The sequence below is a fragment of the Enoplosus armatus genome, chromosome 17 (assembly GCF_043641665.1).
Source record: "Enoplosus armatus isolate fEnoArm2 chromosome 17, fEnoArm2.hap1, whole genome shotgun sequence".
In the NCBI taxonomy this organism is placed as follows: domain Eukaryota; kingdom Metazoa; phylum Chordata; class Actinopteri; order Centrarchiformes; family Enoplosidae; genus Enoplosus; species Enoplosus armatus.
This window is the reverse complement of record NC_092196.1, coordinates 16,630,139-16,657,736: the sequence shown is the minus strand read 5'-3', so window position 1 is coordinate 16,657,736 and position 27,598 is coordinate 16,630,139. Positions and strand designations below refer to the sequence as shown.

At 42.5% G+C, this 27,598-nt stretch overlaps 1 protein-coding gene across 1 annotated transcript in view; it reads right to left on the bottom strand.

Annotated features, from left to right (window-relative positions):
- The window catches only part of LOC139299618 (inactive phospholipase C-like protein 2), a 58,872-nt gene that overhangs the window by 21,464 nt on the left and 9,810 nt on the right, over nt 1–27,598 (bottom strand). Inside the window, exon 2 of the mRNA XM_070922441.1 lies at nt 854–3,340. Coding sequence (XP_070778542.1) covers nt 854–3,340 — 2,487 coding nt within the window. The remainder of the gene's footprint in view (nt 1–853; nt 3,341–27,598) is intronic.

Genomic DNA, 27,598 nt, shown 5'->3' with positions numbered 1-27,598 from the left:
TCAACACTTACATCAGTTTGTACTTAGTGAAGCAATCAAAAGTTATGCAGTTATATTTGGTGGAAGAGGCTTCTCTTTCTTTTCATATCTTAACTTAAAACCCAATATGAAAACTAATGAATACTTTCCTGTTCTTTAGTGGATCTCTGTTAATTTTGTCATTATATGACCTTCATCTACTGTAATATAATATATGAAGTTCAGAATATCATGTAAATTGTTTTCGAGGTCTGCAGAGCATGAACATTAATGATTTTGATGATCCTACTTTCTTTACCCTAGCACTGCATTTACACCAAGACTTCTACAGACAAAAAGTATTGCATAATACAATAAGCTGATTTCCATTACTCTTAAAATGCAGCAGAAAGGAGATTAATGACTATAATCTTTTTCCCTTTTTATAAGGACAACAGGAGTGACAGGCACCTTCAGAAAACATCTACTCAATGTGTAGATACTTGGAAATGTTGGGTATTGTCACGTTTTCTTAAGAACTGATCAGCAATATTGAGATCAGCAATTTATTATCAGCGGGGATGCCCATAAGCCCTGCTCTGTTAGAAAAAAACATGTGTAATGTATATCCGACCTAAGCTACATACAAAGAGCACCCAATCTACTTGGATCAAGTGCTCAGTCTAAAAGAAACGGAAACAATAGAGCGAAGAAATGGTGGAGAACCAGTTCATCTAAACTGAAGACACTGAATGCCACCAAATGCACAAATCCATCATCACAAAGCAGTTTAAGACAATCAAAAGGCAAGAAGCTCAGACAAAACTCCTGCCCGACACAACCCAATAATAACCCAAACCATTAATATTGTACGTTTAAGTATGTCGTTCCTTACCTGCACATTTTCTCTGAGGTCTGTGGCCTCCCTGAGGGGCTGGGTGGAAGCTCTGAAAAGCTCGTCCACTACTTTGATCCCTGTGGTCTTGGTGGTGGTGTATTCCCGGGCCTTCCTACCCTTCCTGACAGACAGACCCCTCTTATGTGCCCTTCCTCCACCCCGCCTGTTGGTGATGGCTACATGGACAAACAGAGTGGTGTTGGGTAGAAACTCTCCTGTCAGAGATTGTAGAGGGACATGTCTATAGCCTGGCTGTAGGCACTCAAATGGGATGGTGTACTGGCCAATGAACTCATCTCCTATGTAGTCATCATCCAGCACAACAAAGCGCAGTACTGCAAGTTCCGGTAAATTGATCTGGAATTCAAAACTCTCATCAAAAATAGGGTTGTCACCATTCTGGGATACAGTCTTGGTTCTTTGCTCAGCACAGTCTGCTGGGATGCCATGAATCTCTACATATATGTAGGGCTCCACCACATCACCCTTAGCAGCAGAGCCACGAGGCTTGGGCAGATTCTGCCCACTGATGATCTTGATGTGAAGAAGCTGGGCAGACACCCCTGGCAGGGAATCCCTTGCATTGGCACTGAAATAGGATACCTCTTCCCTCATGATGGCTGGCCGCAAAACATACCCACAGTTGCCATTCTGCCTGAACCATCCTAGGTTGAGGTCCATCATCAGGCCTGGTGTCTGGTAGTTCATGGCCACAATCTGGCAGCCACACTTCCAGAAATCCTGGGGGTTCATGTTGCTGGCATCAATCCTCATAGGTGTGGGATATACCCTGGAGAGAAAGCGCTTGTTATAACAGACAAATTCCTCTGGGAACTCATTGGCAAACCTGTTTGCATCCACCTCATTGAAGGAGCAAATCTCCCAGTATTTTTGGTCCCTCTTAGAGATCTCAAAGTCCCTAAACTGGACTGACTTGCAGAGAGACACAAGATCAGACAGCTCCCTGCACAGTCTGAGTCTCTTGCAGCCTAAGCCGTTTAGTTGGTCCTTGTCATCAGCTCCAACTCTTCGAGACATTTCCAGACCCTCCTCCTCATCTGTCACATCCCCCTCAGCGTCCATGCAGCTGGGCGGTAGCCTCTTACCCTTGAGGAGGATTTTACCTTTGAGTTTCTCAGGGGAGGGTAGGTAGTTTTCCTCCTTGTTGGGGGATTCAATATGCAGCTTGTCCCCAAGAATCTTCTTTATGTGCTGTGCCATGACCCTCTGCTGGGGGATGCAGCAGTGGGTCACTAAGCAGAGAATCAGGGGATACTCAGAGCTCTCAAAAGCATATTGGTTTATAATGTCGAGGACTTTAGAGAAAGCTAGATGTGAGGCTACAGAACTGCCTACATACACCACTGGTTCATTATCAGGGCCATCCCATACAATGACCTCAATGCTGCGACAACCCATCCTTAGAGCTCTGATGTAGCTGCTGATGTCTGATGAACCCCAGAAATGGTCTTCCAGAAGGGAGGCATTATGTGCCGAGTTGATATAGTAGTGGGACAGAGGCTGGTTCATATCCTGGCACACACGTTTGTGCTGGGGGTCAAAGATGTGGCATTCGGAGGAGAGGAGGTAGTGTGTAAAGCCATCAATGGAGAGGTATCCCCTCTCTCTGCCTTCAGCGGACGGCTCAAATTTCTGAACAATATCCCTGCACATGTCCTCCGTTACACCTTCCACACCCTGCTCCACCTCCACAAATAGCATCAGATCTTTACTGTCCAGATACTCCTTGTTACTGGAGAACTGCACCAGTAGGAAGAAAATCTCGGGCCGTGTGCAGAGCTCACAGTAGGCCTCCACAAAGGTGTCCGTGTTAATTGCCTCTCCGTATTGGTCTTTAGCTTTCTGGAGTTCTTTGAACTTGAGCTCTATCCTCGACTCTTTCATTCCAGGGTTAAGCCCCTTGATTATCTGGGTGGCCCTGAACAGGTCTATGTGTCCTTCCTTTTCCATATCTGCCAGCTCAAAGACTGAACCAATCCAAGATGTTCGTAGACTTGGTTGGCTGGGCTCCACCATGTCCACGGTGTGTCGGCCATAAGACACCAGATACCTCAGGCCCATCACCCAGGTGCTGACAACATCTGCTGTACTGGCTACCAAATCTAAGGACTCATAGTTATCCCCATAGATGATTGAGAAGGCGCATTCATCAGGGAACTGATCTGAGAGACCATTGCTGCGCAGAACAGGAGTTTTCTTTCCCAAACGGACCTCCTTAATGCCCTTGATCTCCAGTTTGGCCTTCTCTGAATCCTTCTTGGATGGCTCCCAACGAAGCCAGTGCATGTCTGGATCAAGCAGGAAGTAGCGGTTGTACATGCGTGAGTTGGAGCGCACCTTCTTCATCTCACAACCCTCCATCATGAAGGCCATGCAAGCAGCTGTGCTGTTGATCTTGCGGTCACTTGGCATTGAGCTGAAGGACACCGTTTTCTTCCTCACCTGCTTCTGTTTGGAGCCATCCTGGAAACAGAATGGGGTGGGGGAGGGTTGGGGTAGAGAAGGATTGCTTGGTTATACTTTGTATCTGAATTCAGGAAACAGCAGTGAATACTACAGCAGGATTATAATGTATAAAAGAGGAGAAAGGACACAAAAAAGCTGAGTTTTCCCTTTCATCACAGACCGGTTTTACACCTAGATGGATGTATGCACATTGCATACTAAAAGAAAAGGCCTAAATATAATCACAAGCTGTTATGCTGCTTAAAGATAAAGAAGGACATAATACACTATTCCCATCAGTAAACTGCTGAGCTACTGAACGCACAAATATGACCGACTATATTAATGGGCAGCCATTAAACAAGCAGTTGCTTAGAGAAAATTTTTCTTTTCTCCCCAGCGGTGGGCCAACATGCTGGGGCTCATCTTTATGGAGATGGGACTCAGTGGTGGATGGGCACCACACAGGGTCTTCTTTGACATTTGACTGTTAAAATGACAAAAACAATCAGTAGTTTAAAAATTATTTTTATGACAGGCCAATAGCCTCAGACACTATTCATATTTTGAATTACATAACTTCACATGGAGACAGAGTAACTTCTGTAACTTTTCCCTTGAGACAAATCGTAACATAATGTAATGCATGCTGCATGACGTCTGTTTCCTTTTAAAACAGGACTGCTTGCTGTAATGATAGGGTACAAAACTGGAGATACAATTTTGGCCTGGCTCAAGGCACAATGGTTTCATCTCTCAAACAGTTAAAGGCTTTAAAATCGGTTTTAAGTTACCTAATAACTGCAAATGAAATATGGTTAAATATCCATCCTGTGGGCAACCTCTCATAAATATATTTCTTGCCAGGCAATTCTAAAAGACATAGCAATGTTCGTAGAAGCTCTAAGGAGACTGTCTCTCTACAACCAAGGCAAAAGCCAAACTTGTGAAAGTAGTAAAACAGATGCTCCATACACCACCTGTCATGACATGGCTGCACTTTTGCAGCTTTTAGGTTTTGAGCCTAGCTGGCAGAAAGCAAACAGACAGTGCTGTCCTATTTCCACACAGGGCTGTGGTTAGCTAGATAGCCTCAATGCAGATGGCCTGGTTGAGGGCTTGGAAAGTAGGCTTGTTGAATAATGCATATCGCAGAGAACAGTACATTCAAATCAAAACTAAACAAATCCACAAATTACTGTTAGATATTAAAGACTTTGAGACTGTCTTTGTTGAAACTCGGACAAAAGACAAATTCTCCTTCAAAATAATTGTGTTAAAACATTACCAGTCCCATGTCAGTGGTGATGTTTGATTACTTGCAACACTTCTAATAAGAAATAAATGTTGGGCAGAAAGGGCAGAGGACCCCAGGGCAACGTAGGAGCGAGTATGTCTTCCCCCCAGTAACTGCCTGTACATGTTTGATGGATCTCCCCAGAGCATGGTTCAACTCTAGCCACAGTGAAGCACCTCAGGGACATCCATCTTCCACCTGACGGTCAGAGGCAGATGACGCCTGGCATCATCGCGATTAATGAGCACCACTTGACGGAAAGCTGAAGAAATGACATGATCATCACTCTCTGGTTTTGTCCTTGTTTTACAACCTCTATCTCTTTTCCCTACATAGAGAACTCAATATCATAATTTCCCAAATCTGTAATCCTTCAGAGATGAATTGAATAAAGATACAAATCATTCTTTAATGTGGATTAAAATACCTTCTTGAAATTCTTGTCAGTGCCTTCACTGGTCATACACCAGATGGTGTGCTTTGGTCCCATGATGCTGGGACCACCCAGGTCAAAAGGGTTGTTCACTATGTGTTAAAATAGAGTTATTCAAGCATTTATTTTTTCCGCCTCGAGAAATACTTGCATGCAATTGTTGTGAGAGCTACTGCCAAGACCCACAGGCATATGGTAATGCATGTACCCTTGCCAAGACTGTGAGGGTAAGAAGGGTGCTGTTGGTTCAGCTGGAGAATAATATAATTTTAACTCTTTCACATAGGAAAAGGACTTGTCAACCACTTCACATAAGAAGCAAATGAACCACAGCATTGATACTGACCATATAGTTCTTTCCTCCAAAATAATATCAAGAGATTATATTTCAAACCCAAATGTCATGCTCTTTAATCTCACTAACATGCTCCTTTCGCCTCACAAGACAGAAAACTACAGTTATCAACTCTAGCCTATTTTCCAAACAGTCCAAAAAGACCTCTGGTATGCTCCTCTGCAGTTTGCAAAATCAACCAGATGGGCATATACATGGACTGGGGTATTGGGAATATGTGAAGAAATCTCTGAGAGACAGAAAGCAGACTGAGAAAGTGGCAGGAGGAGGATATCTGTTCAGGTCTGATTATTTCCAGGCCTTCTTTAGGGAAGTGCTGTAGCCACAGAGGGTCACAGAGTGTGAGGGTAATCTTGTGTCTCATTAACATGCTGTTACAATTAGCCGGACAGCCAGGCAGGACAACATGACGTTACCCTCAGCTCCAGCCCCTCAATCAAAGCCAAGTAGGCAAAGTGTGTGTTAGGGATAATTTCACACAATATTGAAACTGAATTCAATTCATTGAGGTAAAGGATTAATCATTTGTTTGGTCAATGATGTCTGTATTGTGGATGTATGCATAAATCATTTCAGGAAAATTTCCTTGTAACAATTCTCTTTTGACCTTTTTTAAATTTCTGCCTCTGTATTTTCCTACATGCAGCTGTTTTTTCCCCTTGATCGACAGCACTTCTGCTGCACTCTCTCATCATTTTTTCACAGCCCCTGGGGGTTTTCCTGGTTGAGATGTCAGGATTTCTGTTTATGTGTGTGTGTGTGCTTGAGAGCTTCTGGCTTGTCTGCCTGTTGCTGCTGTTTGCTGCTGCCGCAGCGATGTGGGGGTATTTTGGTAATCCTCAACACCTCCCCCATCCCCTTTCCTGTGGTGACGCTGGCTGCTTCTGGCTGGGTCAAACACTCCCTGATGGAAGGGTGAAGCTGCTGGGGACAGGGCCGGCTGTCCCCCAACATCCTCTGAAGGGCAGTGGTATGTCACACTCGCACTCCCTCCCGTCACTAGTGTCACACCCTGACGCTGGGCGCCATAAGCAGTATGACATGGGGACTAAACTCCAGGGAGGCAATTAATGCAACATGAGCTCTCAGGTTGCGTGTTACACTGCAGTACCCAACTGAGTGGAGTATATCAAAACAATCACTCTTTAAGATGATACTGTAGGGCACAATGGATAAGCTATTTCCATAGACTTTTGTATAATTCTATAATCATTATATTTCCAATTGAATGATTACATCATCTCTAAAACCAATATACATCTGGTTTGCTGTCCTGTACTCCCCCAGTTTGTTGTGTGTCCTGGAATGCAGCATTATCAGAAAAACGAATGCCTGCTTCATCTCCGAAGATGTAATGAAAGTGTATGTTTGTGTGGGTGCAACACAATGATCCCAAAGAGCTTCCTCTGCTGCCTGATCTCTTTTTATGCCAGAAAGCGTATGTGGTGGCATGAACAACTGTTTCAACATGGACTGAAAAATACAACATCGTCACGGCTGTATAGACTGCCTGCCACTCAGTACTCCTCGTCCCTATCATATCTCTACTCTAAAACGGCTCTGCAGAAAGTAGTCAGGCATGGATCAGTTTGTCTCGCCCACAGAGCTACTGTGTCATTTGTGTTTGCAATGTGAATCAGTGAATAAGGCAACAAGGGAGCGTGGGTAATGGGGAGTGAAGACAGAACAGAGCAGAGCAGAGCCCTCTTGATGACGTGCTCTCCAAGATGTGAGTCAGAGTATGTGTGTTGTGTTTGCCTGCATGTGTGCTGCAGGATCATAGGATCAAGTGTACACACATACAGAACACTGAGACAGACAGCTAAGCCACACTGCACATTAAATGCACACATTGACATGTCAAACAGCGATTGACAGAAAATGAGAAAGAGAGCAAGTTTAATGAGCTTAATGTTAACTTAATTTATTTAGATGTTTTGGCAATTCTGTGCAACCTCAATGCCAATAAAGCAAATTAAATCAAGTTGAAAAACTAAATTCTCATAAGCGATAAATACAATGTCAGTAACATTTTGCCTTGGAAACATGGCACTGTTATCTGTCATGCTTATAAAGCATCTTCGAATTGAATACAGATTCTGGAAATAGGAGAGGCGAGGGAGGGATGGAGAGAATAAAGAGAGACAGATGAGGGAAAGAGAGTCAGGGGAAGAGAAAAGTCAGGCCTGTCACTGTTTGTCACTGTAATCTCTCGTGTGGGCGACTGCTTTAATACTCAGCGGCACATTGTGCAAATCATCGCACCATCTTAGTGCAAGTTTTACAGCACACGAACATAATGAGTGAATAGGTGAGATAATCGAAGGTCTGACAGGGAATGTGAGATGCAGACGTGTGTCTTGTGTTTGTCCCAGTGCGCGAATGGATTTACATTTTCATCCAGGTGGTCCACTGGGCACCACGCTCACTGTGCCTCGAATGTAAAGCACTGTTACTTCTGTTGACACTCTTTCCATGCTCAGATAATAAGTGGATATCCCCCACAAAACTCTGAACAAGTCAAAGAGCACCAAACAGTCTCACTAATTACTGGCCCACAGAGACAATGGAGGTCAATGCTATCGAGCTGTGGAACCACAGAAAAAAGCACCCAGGGCTGCCGCCCAGTTTAGATAATTCCGTCACAAAGCATTTATATCTAAGAGTCCATTTATTTTCACTATCAATCATGCAACTACTCAATACATTCAGTATGGCATGTCTACAGGTTTGGTCATAAATCATATCACACCTTTCTGAGTTCACGGCACATTTGAATGCACACATGCACACCAATATCAGGCTCTCCAGTGGTTTCTCTATCACACCGCCCTCATTCTCCCCAGCTGCTTTCCTTATGCTTTCCATCACCTTGTGTCACCAGTGGGGCCAATTATTTCCTACAGAACCTATTTCATAAGCTCAGTTCAGGTGAGTTTGCGCATGTGTACACGTGTGCATGCTTGTTGCTAAGCATGAGGGAAAGAGATAGACAGGGAGAGAGAGAAAGTCTCTTTTCCTGGGTCAAGTCACATCCAGTTCAAGGGTTCCTCACAGTCAGCTTCCTGTCTTATCAGTCTGTGGTCGTTCTTTTCCGTAGGCAAGGTGTCCGCTGTCATTCTCAGCTCCCACTCACTCTGAGTGATTGTGTGTCTTTCAGGTCATGTTGGTAATTCTGTAGAAGCTGTGTTAAATAATAACAGAATAATCCTTGGGAGGGGGGGACACAGGAAGGGGTTGTTTGTCCCTGGATTCCCTTACAATCTCCTGCCAAATGTACTCATCCCTGTTTTCCCTGGTTTAGCGGAGGATGTTTGAAGGTTGTTTTATCAGCTCACATTCAGGATTTCAATCTCACACCTCCTCCATTGACTATTCCAACTCTGTTCCTCCATTCAACAAATGTGTCTGAGTGTCCCAGAACAAATCTACCGAGATTACGGGGTTCAATTCTCACTGGGGCCACCCCTACATCTAAAAATGCATGCACCCATGGTACTGTCAGCCACTTTGGTTAAAACCATTCATAAAGTGGCATACTGTTGCTGTCAAATGAAAATCTTCTATCTCCTAAAGCATCCAAAGATTTTCACTACTTAAAGTGCACTTTGCACATTGGTGTTTTTATCTCCAAGTGACAGTGAGAGAAAATAGTTAGCAAGTTTTGAAAGAACTTACATTTTTTAATACTAAAGGCACCAACGGGACAAGAGATGTCTAGTGAGTATTTGCCTACTTTCTGTGTAGGAAATAGTTTATTATTTTGTTTTAGGCTTGGATTAGTTGCTTCCTGTGCATGAAGAAACAACTTATTTTTTTACGTGGGCAAACAAGCTGAAACTATGTCGCCTCAGTTAGGGATACGATGCTCTTATCTCTTGCAGCACTTCTTTGGGTGAGTTGGTCCAGTGTTCAGTGTGCATTTTGAATGTCATACAAAGAGGCTTTGGTCATTTTTCCATGAGCCAAAGAAAGAATTTCACAGCACATGGACGACTATGTTTCCTTCCAGTTCAAATAAAATCATGAAAGTCAATAAAATTAAAGTTGCAGGGTTTTTATCTGACAACAGCCTTATGCTTACAAACTTATATCTGCGTGGCACTCATCGACTCCTATCAGATATAACTATGTTTAATACGCCCCTATGGTCTGCATTGCTTTAATTAAACAGTGTTGTCGGATCTCAAAGCATTCCTCTCATTACATTCATTACCACAGTGTTTTCTCATTTCCCCAAATGGTTTCCAGCCACAGGCACCGGATCTTGGCTGTGTTTGCCAAAGATGTGGAGGATGTGTGGGAGTGTGTCATGAAAGTGTGTTTGCCAAACTCCCAGTGATGACCAATGAAAGGATAATAGTTGACATTGATACCTGGGTCTCATCATCCGTCCTCTTCTTTCTATCTATTGGTTGTCCTTTCACTCTCTCACTATTGTTTGCTCTCCCACTTTGTCTCTCTCTCACTCAATCTTTGCCTCCCTTGGTTCCTGGCTTAATTTCTTTTTTTCCTGTCTTACTCCCTCTGTCTCTTTTTCTACATATATCCCTTCATACAGCACCAATAAAGATATGAGATTGATACTGGGAAACAATTAAGGTCAGACAAGCGGTGTGCTGAATGTTTCCACCCTGTGGGAAATGATCTATCACTTCCTCAACAACATCTGACAGAAGCAGCTGTTTTGAACCCGCTCACAATGTCTGCCTGAGCCTCGGGCGCAACAAAAGGGGAAGCCAGAGGAATTCTTTTGGGTAGCCTACATGCGCACACACACAGGATGTGGAAATTTGGCCATCCTCATCTGTTTCTCCTCTGTTTATCTATATAAGACTACAGCTCACTTTGAACAGGAAGTGAGAATGTTGCAGTGGCTCTTACATGCAATGCCACCAGATGTGGCCTTTCTCTGATCCACTTCCAATAAAACTTTGCTCAGGACCTCTCTGAAGCACTGACCATATACAGCCTGCGGTCCTCAGTGTTACAGTGTGGCTCAGACTGGTATGTTTATCACAGCCAAACAGAGGAAGCTGAGGATGAGCGGGAGGCTGATTAACAACAAATGTCACCCTGTCAGTCCCGTGTCACACATATCTGCGGCATTTACACTCCACCTCAGACACAATAACCGTATGAAATGACAGCCTGCCAAAAGATTACAGGCAACTCTGCAACAAAGAGGACACTGAGAGAGATGTTATCTGTGCAGTGTAAGAGAAGCAAAATGCAGTCTTTAAAGCCCCAGAAACATCAGGTAATATTGAACGAGTCGATATGGGATTTTGCAAGGTTCTATGGCTATAAATAAAACCATTACAGGACAACGAGGCCACAAGTTTCCCAAAGCTTAATAGTTGACTCTCGGACTGCCTGCCCCAGCATCCTCAATACTTCAGCCTGTCAATGCGGCCACATAGGCATAACCTTGACTGCCGTCTGCATTGCAGCGAATGGCTGGGAGAGAAAAGTGCCCCCGCCTGCCACCAGAGAGCTGTGCGGCTGCTGCAGTACAGGACACCTCTGCTACACTCCTCTTCCCTCCTCCGCCCTCCCTCACCTCATTTTCCCCCCTCTCCTCTACTCCCTGAACGGGACCAAAGAGATAGAGGGGGGGGAGAAGCATCCTGCACTGGCCTCTGACAGCGGTGCTGTGTGGTGCTCACAGACCACCACACAAACATATATACACACACATATCACCACAGCCTGTCCTTGATAGTGAATCTGTGTTTGTCTCCATCTCTTCTGAGGTGCACATCGGAGAAAAATTCACAAGGGGACAAACTATCAGATCCATAATCGATGCCAACAATTCTCATGACACAATCCTAAAAGAGGTTCTGTTTTCCCTTCTACACCTCCTCATGTACACTTACACGCATACACACACACACACACACACACACACACACACACTGCTTTCTTGTAAAACCCACATATTATTGTGGAGGAACACACCCGCCTCCATGTGAAGCACACTCACTTACTAAACGCCCACCATGTATGTATTTTAAACATCCAGAGCTGAGAAGCTATTTAGATGCTGGAGTAGAGAAAGACAAGGAGGCTAAAACTGGCAAGTGTTCAGTGAAGTCCAGTCACCTGTGTAGGTGCAGAGGACTCTGTGTGGGTGCAAGAGCAGGCAAGCTTACTATAGCACAGTACACATGGAGCCTCTGGTAAAGGCTATTGTTTTCTTCCAAACCCCGTCTCTGCTTAGCGTTTGGCAAAATAAGACTACATCTTTGAGCAGGCTTTGATCAACGATGCATTTTCTCTCTGACACATTCCACGCCTGCGTCCGTGAAGCCCACTCAACTCTATAAATAATCCCTGTGAGCCTGATCCTTGGCTGGGCTCCTTCTGTCTCGTCAAGAGGCTGGCAAACCAACTCATGGACTATTCCAGTGCAAGTGAAAAATAAAAACAACTCTGGTGTGGTATCTGTACCCGCTTGTCTTTGATCTACAGGATGCTGAGCCTTCTCACACAGCTCCTTCCCTCTCCCTTTCTATTAGATAATCATTCTCCATTGCATTTAATTGGTTAAGCATACCTTGCCTTGAATGTTTCACGATACCTCTAAAATTGTATCATATTGCCAGTTAGTGGAGAGTAACAGAGTACATTTACTGCAGTTAAGTACAATTCTGAGGTACTTAACATGAGTTTTTCCACTTTAAACTTCTACTACCCTACTGCATTTCTGAGGGAAATGTACTTTTTACTTTATTAGTATGTTATGTAGTTATTTAATATATAATAATACAGTTAACACTGTATAATCGTATGTTTCTGTGATGTGTAACAGCTACTATAGCTTAATTAAAGGATACTTCTTAGGGAAGACTAGTGATAACTAGTAAGATCTGGGAGCGGAGCTAGGCTGAACTGCTGCAGAGATGAATAACAGTTTCATTAGCTTTTTCTCTCAGTAGTGGAGACAAATGTAGGACATGGGAGGAAGTGGATGGGTTTGTGTAAACGCACAGAGAAGGGAGGGTGGAGGACACGGAAGCAGAGTGGTTCAATGTGCCCACTTTGCAGAAGAGCTCTGGGTGAAGGTGACCTTTACGTTTGCCCGGAAAGCCTGACGGGCAGGACTGCAGTGAGGAGAATTCTAGTCCAGCCTGCACTGACTGGGCTTGGTGGATTGATACTAGTGAGGGATCGGCAGAGGGAAGACACTTGTGCAAAACTGGGGGTCTCTTCAGGAAGAAATCAGGCACTTTGCATTCAAGGGAAGAACAGGGAGAACAACGGTTCCTATTTTTAGGTCTGGCCTCACTCCTCTACTGAGAAGAGGGGGAGTTAGGATTCCCTGGGAGAGAGCTGAACAGTAGGAGGGGAGGTGAATCTGATGAGGATGGGTAAGAAAGCCACACTGATATCCAGGCCTCGATACAAGCTGACCCAGTTTCTCCAAAAAGCCCTGGCCGCCACATTAAACTGAACTCAACTCTCCTAGCAAGGACATGATCTTGTTGCTGAAGGTCATATGAAGGTGTATGTCACTTATGACCAGTGTCATGTCTCATGCTGTCGCAAGATTGTTATTCTCAGCACAGTGGAGATGCAGGAAGCCCAAAACAATCAACACATTGTATATAATCTTATGCAACGTGATCCTCAGGAGTTCTTTGGTATGAAAATTGCTGTTTGAGGGGATGTGGAACTCAGTCTGCCACAGCCACAATCCGGCTTCATCTGGACCATCATCTCAAAGAGTCAGAAAAACTTGTTATTTTGGCCTATTTCACTTAATCATCTCCCTCTGGCCTTTGGAAAATAAGCATTGACTTTCAACTGCTTTTTTGGCTCAAACAGTGAAATTCAGTTCAAGGTTATTCATATCTTCTTTGCGTTTGTATGAATTCTGACTTATAATGGAGGCTTAAAAAAGATCAACTTAGCACTACTACACTAGCCTATGTAGATCTACATAAATCCCAACTGCACACATATACACACTCCCACACACTTTCAGAGAGAAAGTGAAATCCGTATCAAATGAAGGAAGCACCTATAATGAGTTGGATAACTGAGTGAAGCACCTTTAGGCTATTTTGGTCCTCTGTTGTGTTATCTCTTCATGTGGTTGACTTTAGAGCTCCCTGTGGAACACAAAAAACCTTGTAAGCCTTCAACCAGAGGCTACAGAAGCAGTAGCTTGGGCAGCAGAACCACATCAGTGTTTAAAAGGAGGACCTGCCTGAGCTGGGCCCTCAGCCCCTGTCATTACCACTCTTTGTGGGGAGCTATACGGCCTGGTTCTTGAAGACTGCCTGGTAGACAACTTTTGCCCCAACCAGCCTCACTTCAGTTAACACATCCCTGCTTCTCTGCACCCTGCATTGCCTTCCAACATTTGTGTTAACACTCTTTAGAGATGGAATCTAAAAACATAGATGAAGGCCTGATTCCAAAGGTAGAAACTATGCCCAAAGCCACAGCATTAGTCACATCTCTCCAAGGACAACAAAGGCTTTTGTTGGGCATTTGCTTAATTACGAAGAGGAAAAAAAGTGCAGTGTGGTACTCGACGTCCTTCAAAAAGGAAAAATCCCACTGCGGAGCGGCTGCTTTGACATACCAGACTGGAGTGTGTGGGTGTTACAAGGGCATGGAGGGGGGAACCAGGGTCAGAACAGCTGTTGAGTGCTTCGGGGGGGAAATGCAGCGGGAGAGAAAAACATAACACAAAGCTCCATTAATTCAAATAAACAATTTCCCCCTGCAGTGACAACTCCTGCTCAACCATGGCTTAGAATAAGGTTTCGGCACTTAACAATCGAAGACCTAGTAATTCTTCTACCCTGAGAAACAAAAAAAAAATAGAATTCCTATGTGAGCTTCAAAAATCAAAGCTCTTACAGTGCAGAGCGTTTTGGGGTTGACATTTCTCTCTCTGTGAAATGAAAAATAACAGTTCACTAAACAAAAACAGTTTAGTGAACTCAGCAGCATTTGAGGCCAGTCCACCGGACAATAACATGCTGTAGGGATCCTACAGGGCACTCCTCTCCTTCTCCATCTGCTGTTCCCCCTGACCCCTCCCTTCCTTCCTTTTTACAGGTCTTAACAGACTCATCCAACAGAGCGAAATATGGCTGTATGTATGGAATGGTGTTTTTGTTATTTCCCTCCGCCTGTGCTGTTTACCAGAAGTTGTTCAATCACTGGGCCGTGCAAGTGGAAGCTCACTTCCTGTACAAAGGGCTTATTGTGATTTAACATGCTGCATCCGTGAGCATCCTGTTTGATTTACTACACTCATTAAGGACAACAGCAAAGCCAGCTCTGCACTGCTCCACTGTACAGGCTTACTGTGCAGAAGGGATTTAACAGTATTGTAACACTGCAGCAAGGTGATAATATGAAAGTTTTACTATATGGCTGCAGTGGATGTTAGGATGAAGTATGTCAGGCCTTCTTCCATTGCTTTTATCTGTGTTAATCTCCTCTTCCCTTTAGATCTCTGTTTGCATTGCCAGGGCACCTGAAGGACAAGAAGCATCACGTGCACACGCACACACACACACACACACACACACACACACACACTTTTACACACACGCACACACGATATATGCAAATGCTAAGCAGCTAATCAAACATTAGGGGGACAGAAAAAAAACAGCCAGCTGCATAATACTATGAGATTGTCATCAGTGAAAAACATAATGTTGTGGGAAGAAGAGAAAAGGGTTTTGCTCACTTTCAAGAAAAACAGGAAGCAAGTATACATACATTTCATACAGTTTTCATCAGAGTAGCAGAGGGTACCTACTAGCAAAACAATTAATTATAGCTCTGGATTCTATTGATAAGTGCCCACACCCTAACCAGCTCCATCGGCATCCTTTCCTTCACGCACAGTGCCCAATGTTGTCTATCAAAATGCAGTCGACTACGTTTGAACCCAGATTACAATCGACTTCCAATTTCTGGTGTATGAGTAATTGAAATTCATCAGCGGTGACCTTTCTTCAGGGGAGCTAGGCATAGCAGCATGCAGCATTTCATTTTATTCACAAACCTGTCTGTGACAGATAACAGTGCAATGAGCAGGAAAAGGAAACAAGACCCACCAAAAGTTCTCGCTCTTTTGCATATTGTCTACACATTAATTAAACGATAATGTCAGAAATAGAGGGAGATTCTGAGATGATTTGCCAGGCTAATGGAGTTCAGAAGAGGTACAGAAGATAGACAAACTTATCAGCTGAGGAACGAAAAAAGCTTTGTTACATATGATAACACAGGCATGATGAGTGTTCATTTAAATATAATAGCAAATGGAAATACTGGTTTAAAGACAGCACTTTAAACCACATTTTGTAAGAGAGGAAAATTGGAATGACTATCAAATATGCTGTATATGGGGGCCTTCCCAGCTGCTGCTGTTCCCGTGCTACCCAGATTACGAGGTCATGCAAACAGCAGGGAACCTCGATTTGGGGAATCCCTGCATCTTGCTAAACCCATCAAAGCCCATTTTCTGACATCACAAGGGCCAGTGCAAAATACATGGTAACTGGTCATGAACCTTTAGGAAATTGGAGACAAGTACATTTTCAAGATTAAATACAAGGGTCAATAGAATGCTAAGGTGCTGCTTTCCTCTGTCGTGAGAAGAGAGAAGCCTTTTGAAATAAAACATTTTGTTGTTTCTTTCTAGAAGAAGCTTAGCCTATTGACATTCATACAGCTATTCAATGTAACAGCTTAAGAGCTTACATGTGTTGTGCAAACTAAGAAGCCTGCATAGCCACCCCCATCCTTTCCAAACATTGTGAAACTGAACTCAATACCTTTTTTTCACCTATTTTTCTCTCAGAGGCTTACCAGAATGCACAACATACAACAATAATGGATTGTTAGGCTAAAATTAAAAAATAAAAGAGTCAATTCTAAAATGTCAGAAAAAAAAAGAGTCAGAACCCACCTTTCTCATGGCAGACGTTTTGACTTACAGATGTAACGAAAAACATTAATGATGGCTCTGTTACATTTAGGTACAGTGACATACTTTTCCTGCAAAGTCTACACCAGTTTCAGCATCCACATTTTTCAGTTGTACATCTGTTGTACAATTGTTCAGTCAACATGATTATATGTTGTACATTATTTGTTTTGCCATAAAACAAAAGCAGAAGATAGCATCAGAAAATAAAGTGGCTCAGCACTGGTTTTCCATGTTTTACACAGTAAGGCAAAAGGAATGGGAAGTCAGCAACAGCCAATAAATATATATAAATTATATTCTACATAGCAATCAGACCTCTTTTTGATTGTCAAGATAAGGGATAAGAGTTGAGGCATGAAGTTGCTCAGCTGAAGTTGAGGACGGCAGAACCTGCAACACACTTTGCTGCTTTACAATTTGGCTGTATCGTAGGTTATTTAGCAGCTGATTTGCTTTACTCAATGTCTGTGGTGGTATTATCATTTAGAGTTAGTGCTGCAGCAGTCGCAACAATTACATTCATTGTACCACACGGCAAATGCAATGCTACAGTAGGTGGTCTGTTGGAACAGAGAATCTGGGCAGGAAGACATGAAAAGAACAACTTATCTAAAAACACTGTTGTCACAGCAAGGTCGAAGGTTTTAATTACATACACTTATTGTCCAAACCAATGGCTTTTCTGCAGAAGGAAAAATAAAAATTGATTGAGCAGCAATGTAGGGACTGATCCACGAACTCTGGGCACATGGGAAGTGGCCTCTCCCTGAGATACAATTAAAAACAGATCCAATAAAAATAATCATATCACATGGCTTATATTGTCACTTTCCAGCAGAATCAGCTTTATCGGAGAGACTGATAAACCTTGTAAGAGGTTCATCATATTTGGTTCAAATTGGGAACACATCATTACACAACTGTTACCAACAGCTGGTTTCAGTTGTCACCAAGGAAGTACTGACAAGCATCTTTTATCTCCACCATTGTTGGAGCATTATGTATTACAGCAGTTTTGTGATTGTTGATTTGTAATTTCTTAACTTGCACAATAACTGCACAATGTAACTTATCTGACAGCTAACTAGTCTACTATTACTTTTGTGATACCTTGTTACTGTACCATTTCTACAGTACAGTTGGTCTTGTTTATGGTATCTTATTTTTAACTATCATTGAATCTGTCATCCAATACTGTTTTCACAGTTTCACAGTTGCTCCCAGTAAAACCTTCAAAGGCCAACTCCATGTCTTCAAACTTTATTGGAAATGTGTTTAGCTTTGCACCTACACGCACAGGGCAGAAGACCGGTGTTGGTTCAACTTTATAATCACTCTGGAGGCATAAGTTTGTAGTTGCTGGTGCTGTTGAGTTGTATTGCATGATACCGAGAGGTGTTTCTGGTATTTTGTTTACCCTCAACAATGTAAATTAAGGTAGACTACATCTTCTTTTAGCTACTATATATACAGTAGTGTGTTTGTGTTAGTCCAGCATTCCTACTGTAATTCATTAATTTGAGATGTAGAGAGAAATGTACAAAAAGGTTAATAGAGTGGCCAGGTTGCCTGGCAACTCAGCAATGCCTTTCATTTGTTAATTTACACTCAAAGAAGGTCAGCGATCAGACACAAAAGGACAAGTAGAGTCTAGAAGTATGGAAACATACAGTCAGTTAGAAAGGTGAATCCTGAAAGCATTCACTCCCTTGACCTGTTATGAACTCTTAATACGTTACCTTAATCATCTATATCACCGATAACCCACAGTATATTTAAATATATATATTTGTTATTTTGATTTAACCTTTATTATTCAACCAGGTTAAAGTCCCATTGAGATAAAAATCTCCTCAGGCAGCATAAAAAAGCATCACAATCTATGACACACACCATAAGCAGGCCATGAATTTGTTATTCACAGCACACAAGAGCAAATAAATGCTATTTACAATCATGAAATGCATGTTATATTCAGAATCGCCTTAAACTCATTATTGCATTATTATTGAATGGTTAAGTAACATTTTGGCACATTCAGCATTTAATATTTGCTGTACTTTCTCTATGAGCATTATGTGTCCATGCATCACCTGATTCTACAGGGAAAGATGAGGAGCATCAGCCAGGAAAAAGATGTGGGTGAGACAGAAGCACAGCTCACTAAATGTGGGGAAGAGAGCCGAAAGCTGCTGTGCACCACTCATTCAGCATAGTACATCCAGTTCCTGAGCTGTGTAGAGGTGGTCTGAAGGACACCAATCTCAGTGTATACCGCCGATGCATGAGGAAAACAATAGACACGGCGAAATGAATCATCCTGTTTTAACTCTGCCCAAACAGTGTGAAAATGCAGAGAGGAATCAATACACAGGTTGATGGGAGTGTGAGAGGAGGTAGGTGAAGCTGTGGGTGTTTGCTTGTGCGTTTTCCAGCACAGTGGCTAATTCTGACAGAGTCAAATGGGAGATTACTGATCTCTGTTTGGAAAGCAGAGTTATAAAAGACAAATAATAAAAAGAAATACAGATTTAAAAAAACATAAAAATTAAATCTCACTTTTTTCCTCACTCTTGACGTTCTCACCGACGTGTCAGGATTAATTCCAGTTTGCACATACAGCTCTATCACATCATGTTACATCAGTGAGGAAGGACTGATGGAAAGCTGTCTTTAGAGGAGTCCAACAGCAGCATGGAGCTGCCATTAGTGCGTATAGAGACTCTCTCTCTGTCTCGGTGTCTTGCTCTCTGAGTGCTGAGTCAGCATGATACAAGCATGCAAACTATAAAACGAGATTCAACCAAGCCTGCACAATATCACATCAACCCGTGTTTAGCCTCAGAGCATGCACATTTTTCAACTGTCTTTTCCTTTGGGTCACCGTTTGTCCTTTCAACCCAGGTCCAGCTGTCTGTTTGTCTCTCCCCCAGCACCCCCCCCCACAACGAACCTTCATCACAGACACACAGAGAAAACCTTATGAGGCATTACCTCACAAATGTCCTGCCTTCTCTGTGTGTCTCTCTCTCTCTCACAAATACAGCCAACTCGCCACTTTTTCCAGCTGATTGTTCAGCTTTCAGCTTCTGCTTTTTAAAGTGAAGAGAAAACAATTTCCAGCTGCAGATCCTCTTTCACTTTCTGTCATGCTCTTAAACCAGACAAAGATGCAATTCTGTAAGTAGACACAAATAAACAGCCAAAAATATGCCTGAACTGAAAACAAAGAACTTGCATCATGAATCCGATATGATCAAGGTTGTGTGAATGTTTTCGGCTGCTCATTTTAAAACCAATCTAGAAGCCATGGGTAACGACAGGTGATTTTTACACTTTTAAATTGCATAAAAACATATCACTATTACCAGACATGATAACCTACAGCCCTAGTTTCAATAGTGCCTTACAGCACGGTGCTATTTCTAGTTGAATGTCCCGCTCCCAGTCAGAAAGAGCATGTAGGAATTGTTCTGGTCGTATGTTCTGGACTGGCTGAGGCTTGACAAGGCTTATGGGTATCGTTATGTGCTTATTTTTCGCCACAGCTATTATGCTGATACAGTAGTACACACCGCGGCTTGCCTGATACAGATGAGCTTTAATCAACAGCAGAATGAATTTTGATGGATGACTAAAGTGGAAAATCACTGGATGAACCAGTCAGGTGGCACTGCCAGGAATAAATATTATTTCAGGGGGAATTGATGAGAACATTGAAACAATAGATGTTTGAGTCGAGGCATGAAATTATGTGTCTCCTCCATCAAACATTGTGCAAATGTGAGGAAAGTTAGGAGAGATATTTCTCATGCAGCACTAGCACTCTCAGAGAGCAGACGGGGCTATGACATGAATGGTTTTAGAAATTGACCTAATAATTGAGAGCTAATAAAATCTGCCACCAACAGTTGTCATTTCAGTCTGCAAAACCAACGGTTGTTGGCTAGAAATGAGAAGCCTGTTTTTGTCTACCTCTGTCTGAAATCAATGACCCATTGCTTAAAAAATGACGAATTCTGTGGTGAATCTTCCACCGTAATCATTGTAGACTGCATTAACATAAAGCACACTGTAGCACCAGTAACTAAGGGGAGCAGGTCTTGGCGAAAGCTAAAGCTGTTGGAGAGACGTGGGCAGATCTTTTTTAAGAGAATAAGGACCCACTTTTTGTTGCAGGAACTCAGATAATGTGACTGAAAGCTTCTGGATCACAACAAGACAATGCTGCACTGAGAACTTTACTGACCTAAAATAATCTTATGCTTAGCTGTCGTGGGCTTTAAGCTAATAGTTGCTTTCTCTGGTGGGCTGCAATTTTTACAGCTGACAGGACATGTCATTCCAAACGTTGATGTTATTTAGGAAATTCGGTTTTTTCTATTTTTCTTGTTTCTTGTGTCATTTCTGGGCACCCTTTTATATCAAAAAAATATATATATCACATAAATTTGCCTTTTAAAATACATTAAGTATTATAAAGTGTACCTTATTTAATTTGAATATAATTCATTACTATTTTGCATTGCTGAAAGCAGGGGCCCCTCCACCTCATGGGGGTTGATATACTTTAAGGCCCAGGCTAGTCAATAACACATTTCCACACTTCAGGCCTTTATTTCAATTTATTTCCAGTCAAGAGCTCCATCAATAAGGGATGTAGCCATTGACCTGATACCCACAAGTACACTAATGGCCCTACATACATGACAGCCATAACATACATGTACATATCACAGCAGGCAGGGCAGGCAAACATACCGCCACATCCATGCTGGCGATCACAGCTCCTGTCAGTCTGAAATCAATATTTGAAGTGGGGGTGGAGATTGTGGAGGCTGGAAGATGCTTGTGACTGATAGCTGGCTGCCAGGTTCCTATATCACCTATGCAGCGTTGACTCTGGGAAATGTGATCCTCTTTCCTCTCCTCCTCTATCTCTCTCTTGTCTGGCTGTACGTTGGGACATGCAAGGGAGGGGCCAAGCAGGAGGAGAGGGAGGAGCAGCACATCCTCTTACAAGGACAAACTCCTGTGCAGACAGGAAAGCATTTGACAACATTAGCAAACAGTGCACGTGCATGTGTGTGGCTGAATATATGCTTGTGCTTGTAGTCTGCAGTCGCCCCGGGATGTGCAGTTTGGCCTTCACCTGTGTTCCACTCCAGTGCTCCAAGCATCACTGTTTGATAAACTAGCCTCTAATCGGATTGCTGCGCAGTTATCTGGTAATCTAATGGCGCCTGGCCAGCCTCAAGATTTAGCTGACCATCACATCAACCCTCCCACGTCACCCTGAAGTTCTTCTCCTCCTCCTTCCAATTTTTCTTCCTCTGCAATCCAACTGTATAACTCTCTGTCTTGTAAACAACCCTCACTCCCTCCAGCTTTTCACCTTGACCCCTCCAGGTGTACCAGCTCGCTCTCCATCTTCAGCACTACCTGCACTCCCCCCCCCCCCCCCCCCAACTCTCTTGCTTTCCCTGCATCCTTAGCCAGACCTCCTTTTCTCATCCTTTCACTCTTTTACTCCCCTCCCTCCGCTCTGATAGCAGCCATTGCGTTGCCATTTTGGGGGTCAGCAGTGGGGTTTGCAACACAAACACAAACACACACACACACACACACACACACACACACACACACACACAGTGCCCTCCTCACAGCCACAAGCAATGTAAACAAAGACAGGCAAATGGGGAAATGCGCACCTGTTTCCAACACTTTAACACACATGCACATATGCAAGGCCTGAGGGAGTTTTAGCAATCTCAGCATGAGGTGTCTGTGAATACAGTGTGAATACTAATTACCTGAGGTGACGGGGATGACTGACATGCATTAGACGTGTCTGTTTTTCTCATTTCTCTTTTAGATTCCACAGTTTCCTGGAATACTTGCGTTACCTGCGTTTCTCAGAAGCCAAACTTCAATTGGTAACAACATTTGTGATCTTTGCTCATCTGCAGTCACACCCATGAAAACACCCACAAAAATACACACACACACACACACAGGACTGAGTAAATCAATGTTATCAGATAAGCATGAAGTGGGGCTTCTATTCTCTCAATAATGAATTCTTAGAAAATGGCTGATTTAGAGAGATGAGGGTATTTCCCTTCAGTAGGCAGTCATGGCTTTGTACTTTGCCTACTTTGTCAAGTTCTCTGCCTATATTGTCCTCAATGAGTCACTCAAGACTGAATATGACTGTATCGTCTAATGGGGAGTAAGCTGCACTGCACACTTAAATTCTAAATGTTCACTACCCCAATCATGACAAACACCTATCTTAGCAGTTATTTTTGCATGTGTATTTATACTCATGAGTATCGGTTGTGTCAGTTGAGATTTCTGATTTGGTTTCTAATTGGTTGTGAATATTCACTCTGCATGTTGGGTAAACAATTAGGGCAAAGCGCGTGACTTGAATAAAACTGTGAAAACAAAACAAGGAAAAAAAGAGAAGCGAAATTTGGCACAGAAATAAGATTCCTAAAAGCACAAGCGCACAGTCAATCACTGCCATGTCCCTTCATCAGCAAGTCCTTCCAAATATGAAACTAAGAAAAGCAAAGAAGAAAAGGAAATAAAACTACAATTGCACTGCTGCTTTGATGTCAAATATTTGGGATTTTGTTTTTATTTCTGCATATTTGTAAACAGATCAGTGATTCAAACTCAACTACAGCTCTGAGCTCTAGAATTAATCAGCAACTATTTTGATAATCGATTAATTGTTTTAAGTCATTTTTCAAGCAAAAATGTCAAATATTGCCTGGTTCCAGGTTCCTTTTCTTAACTTAACTTGTTGTCATTACATGTTTGGAGTTTTGACAGTTGGCACAAAACAAGCAATCAATCGAGAAAATATTAGTTATATTAATCAATAAGGAAAATAATCGTTAGTCCTAACCTCAATACAGATTCATATCACTTGTACTAAACCATTGTGTAACCAATATATTTTGGTGGTTGCCACTCAATCAAGAAAATAAAATACACAACTATGGGTCCTCTTAACATAAATCCTTATAACAGAGGAATAATAATCTAGGAAAATAATTGTATCAATTGTTTCTGCACTAGTTTACATATTGAATTGAGCACACACACACACACAAGCACACTCATATACATACATACATACATACATACATACACACACACACACACACACACACACACACACGTATGGTTCGAAATTATCCCTGTGACTGAGAGCTCAATCTGCTGGATGCACGCACTTACACCGTTTTGTTTTGTCTGACAAAACTGTTATTACACTTCAATTCAAGATGGCGCATTACAACTGCCAAACAACACACAGATTTTGAGAGTCTCTCAAGGCAAAGAGAGTCCACCCAGTCGTCACACAAGTAGTATTTTTCAGTTTGAAACATCTGGTGAGAAAGCTGCCTTTGTCATTTCCAACCTCTCATGGACGTTGAGACAAAGCCTACACTATACTCAGGTTAAATGAAGGCAGGGAGACAAAAGGAGCACTCTCATGGCCTCACTAAAGCATGTACATGCAAAATGCATGGCTTCGCATCTTCACTCTCTTCCTTCATCTGTGTCTCACTTCCCTGTCTCTCTCTCTGCATCCTCCTGCTTCGTGACTGGGCTGTTTGGAGAAGACTGCATTCCTCGCTGTTCAGGATTACTGCCAACTGAAGGTGCTAATGGCCTATAGCTGTAGAACAGACAGTGCCCTCTCAGTTCTTCTATTTCTCCATCTCCATCCCTCTGCCTTTTCAAACTTCTCCCTCCTCCTCCTCTCCTCCTTTATCTTTTCTCTCCATTGGTGAGCAGCATTCAACAGAGCAGTCTGGCCATTGATCTCTATGTTATTCTCTCACTGCTGGTCTAGCATGGGGCATTTAACATCCAGGTGGAGCCAAATTAGCAGTACACAATAAGAAGTAAGTCCAAAACACAATAAACAAGTCACCTCTGTGTCGATCTACTTCCTATAGATGTGAGTTATAAGGACACAGAACAGTTAGATATAGCCTCATAAACAGGGATTCATTAATTTAAAATTTTAAAATATTTTTGGTTTCTATGGGAATTTACTTGTGTTTTTATTGGCGTTTATAAAATGCATTTAACACTTACTGGCATACACCACTGTAATAACACTCAAATATGTTGCAGCAATTTAAGAAGGGTAGAGCCTTACTCATAAACTAGTCTGGCTCACAGGATGTAGGCTGTTGATATAAGTCTACCATTGGCCAACTATTTCAGTCAGAATTCTTCTCCCCTTACGCTATCTGCATGTTACCCAAGGATATATAAAGAGAACGGGATACAGCGAGACAACTCATAAACGAACTATGCCAAGCATGAAGTTGATCACTGTCATTCAAAGTTTCCACTCATGCAACAATTTTATTAGAACACTATAAATGTGTCAGATATGATGCTTTTGTATCCTTTGTTAGGATCAATGGTGAGCACTGAATTACTTTAATTGAGATTCTTATGTTTATTTTTGGCCCATGCTGTGTGCCACCCACACCAACCCGCTGACAATCAGAGCTACACACTGACCTTAATTCTCCCTGATTACCAAACCGACTTCCCTGTTGCATGTGTGTCTGACCTTTTCACACAATCATACAATCATGCACTCAAAGTTACACTGGCTCATGTTTGTACATCTACTCCTCCAATACCTTCATACACACACACACACACACACACACACACACAAGTACAAGCACACAAATAAAATTGGATTCCAGATGCAGAGCAGCGAACACTCTCTCTCACCTCCTCTTCTACACCTCTGTGTCCATCTAAAAAAGGCTCATGACAAAGAGTGCTCCTCTCACACACCTTGTCAAGGCTGTTGACAACTGGGTCACCCTGTGCTGAGAATTTGTACCCACTTACTCTGACTGACCTGCTCTGTTCAGGCTAATTGGAATCTGACATTATGCAATGGCATTAATAAGGTGCCCACATACAAAGGAAGCCATGGCACTAAGAACTTGTTAAAGTCAATACTGGTAATTTGGCATGTTTTGGCCCATTAACTACAAATTGCTTGTACTTCTCAGTTTTTAGGTTTATTCATTCGCTTCCAGGTAGCCATCAGTTTTATTTCACTACGATATGAATATCTAGTATGAATAAGTGGTGTTTTTAAATGTAAAAGTCAAAAGTCTATATGTTACTGCAGTTGCACGCACGGATGGTTTTAGAAACTACCTTGATCAAGACTTCAAAGTTGGCTGCAAAAACAGCAACATCTTTATTATAAGGAAACTCTGGTCTATACCGGCACAAACTGCTGTCAATCCATGTTACAGAATGCTACCAAAAATGGTTGGCAGTAGAGTCTGGTTCGGGCTAAAGTAAGGAAGACTTTTTTTGGGAGGAATATGAAGTGGGAGGGGTGGTGGTGTAAACCACAGGGTTTCTACTCTTCTGAAAGGATGTAGGCTTTTTCACCGCTTGTTTTGTCACTGTTCTGTGACTTTTATCGACCCTTTCCTGACTCATTTATCCTCTTGCTGCGAGGGAAAAAAGGTGTTTGCTCCTTGCTGAGAGGCTCAGTTGGAGCTGCAGCAGCCGTAGAAGCAGAAACAAACATGAGGTGGTGGAAATAATATTCATTCCACTTTAGCATTTAGCCAGCGTCAACTGTCATACTGTGTTGCACTTGTGCAAAGTTGGTGGTTGCAGTGGCACTGGGTTGTGTTTGAGTCCTAAAGTTTTTTTAAACTTTGACTTGATGCTCAGTACCTTGCTGCTGAAAGATGTTTATGAGGGATTATCTTAAAGAACCTGGGTATTTTACAAACTTGGAATGGATCAAGAATGTTAATTTGAACCTTCTTTTAAGTATGCGTCTTCATTTTCATGAAGAAAACCAACATCAATGAACTCCCTCTCTGCCATCATGGCCTCTTACTTTCTCTCTCTCATTTTTTCCCAGCTCTGGGGGTGAGCTCACTGTGAAGTATCACATTTCACACTGTAAAGTCAGGATCTATCTCTCTCAAGACCCCTACACATGCATTGCAAAGAACACACATAAAATCCCTCACTCCAAAGTCACAGCAAAGCTCAGCCTGCTCCCGCTCACACACAAACTGTATACTTTCAGAGAAAACATAAATATACAAAGAGATATGCAGAACAGTGGCTGAGGCCTGATGGGCCACAGGCCCAGAGCAGATAGAAAGCTGGGCTCACATGAGACCCCTGCACCTAATCCTCCAACCCCCAAACTCATATCTTATGTATTCTCAAGGATGACGGAAGCGTTTCTCTGTCAGTAACTGCCACTACACACATACAATACAGCATTGAAAACACACACTGTAACCATCTACACACATGTAAAGAAGAGATTAACACACACACACACACACACACACACACACACACACACACAGCTTTCCCCTCACTAAACTGAAAACACACTTGTAGAATGTAAAAGTGATTTAGGGAAGCCCCGAAGAACAACTGTCAATAACGTATTCTGTTTAAGCTGCAGGGTAAAAAACTGATGCTTCAGAGGACATGCTAGTACTGTGTGTGTGTGTGTGTGTGTGTATGTGTTAGAGCATCACTGGAATGTTTCAATGACATGCTCATGCTTGCACTGTAACCTGCAGAAAAACACCCTGGGGCAACACACACTAGGTCACAGGCACTATGACGGACGACATTGCAGCAGCCAGTTGAACATCTTTGAAACAAACCAGGCATATGGCCTCAGTAACATCTGTGCAAGATTTGGGATAAACAGTAATTAAGGAAAATATGAAAAGCAGTGTCTCCTGTGTAGGAGGAAAGTCTAATGTGAGAGATTAGAGATACATTTGGTTCCATCTCATGTTCAGCTTGTGTAGGTGTTGCAGTTTAAAAAAGGCTCATCAATAAAGGCACATGATATTTCTTCTAATGTGTGGGCAGCCACCACAACTACCGGTAAATTAAAAACGTGAAACAAAACACCAAATGCTTAACCTAAATTATCTTTTCCTCTTTTACTATTATTATTCAGGCAAATTCTGACCATATGGTGAAGTTGATTTCTAACAACACAAAATGTCAAAATGGGTCAATCATTGAATCAAACAAAACAATTAAATTGTACGTCATATCCCCTTCCAATCACATACACAATCAGCTCCTGTGCTTAAAGCCGAAAATTTCCTCATCCTATGCCATCTGTGCCACGGCAAAAA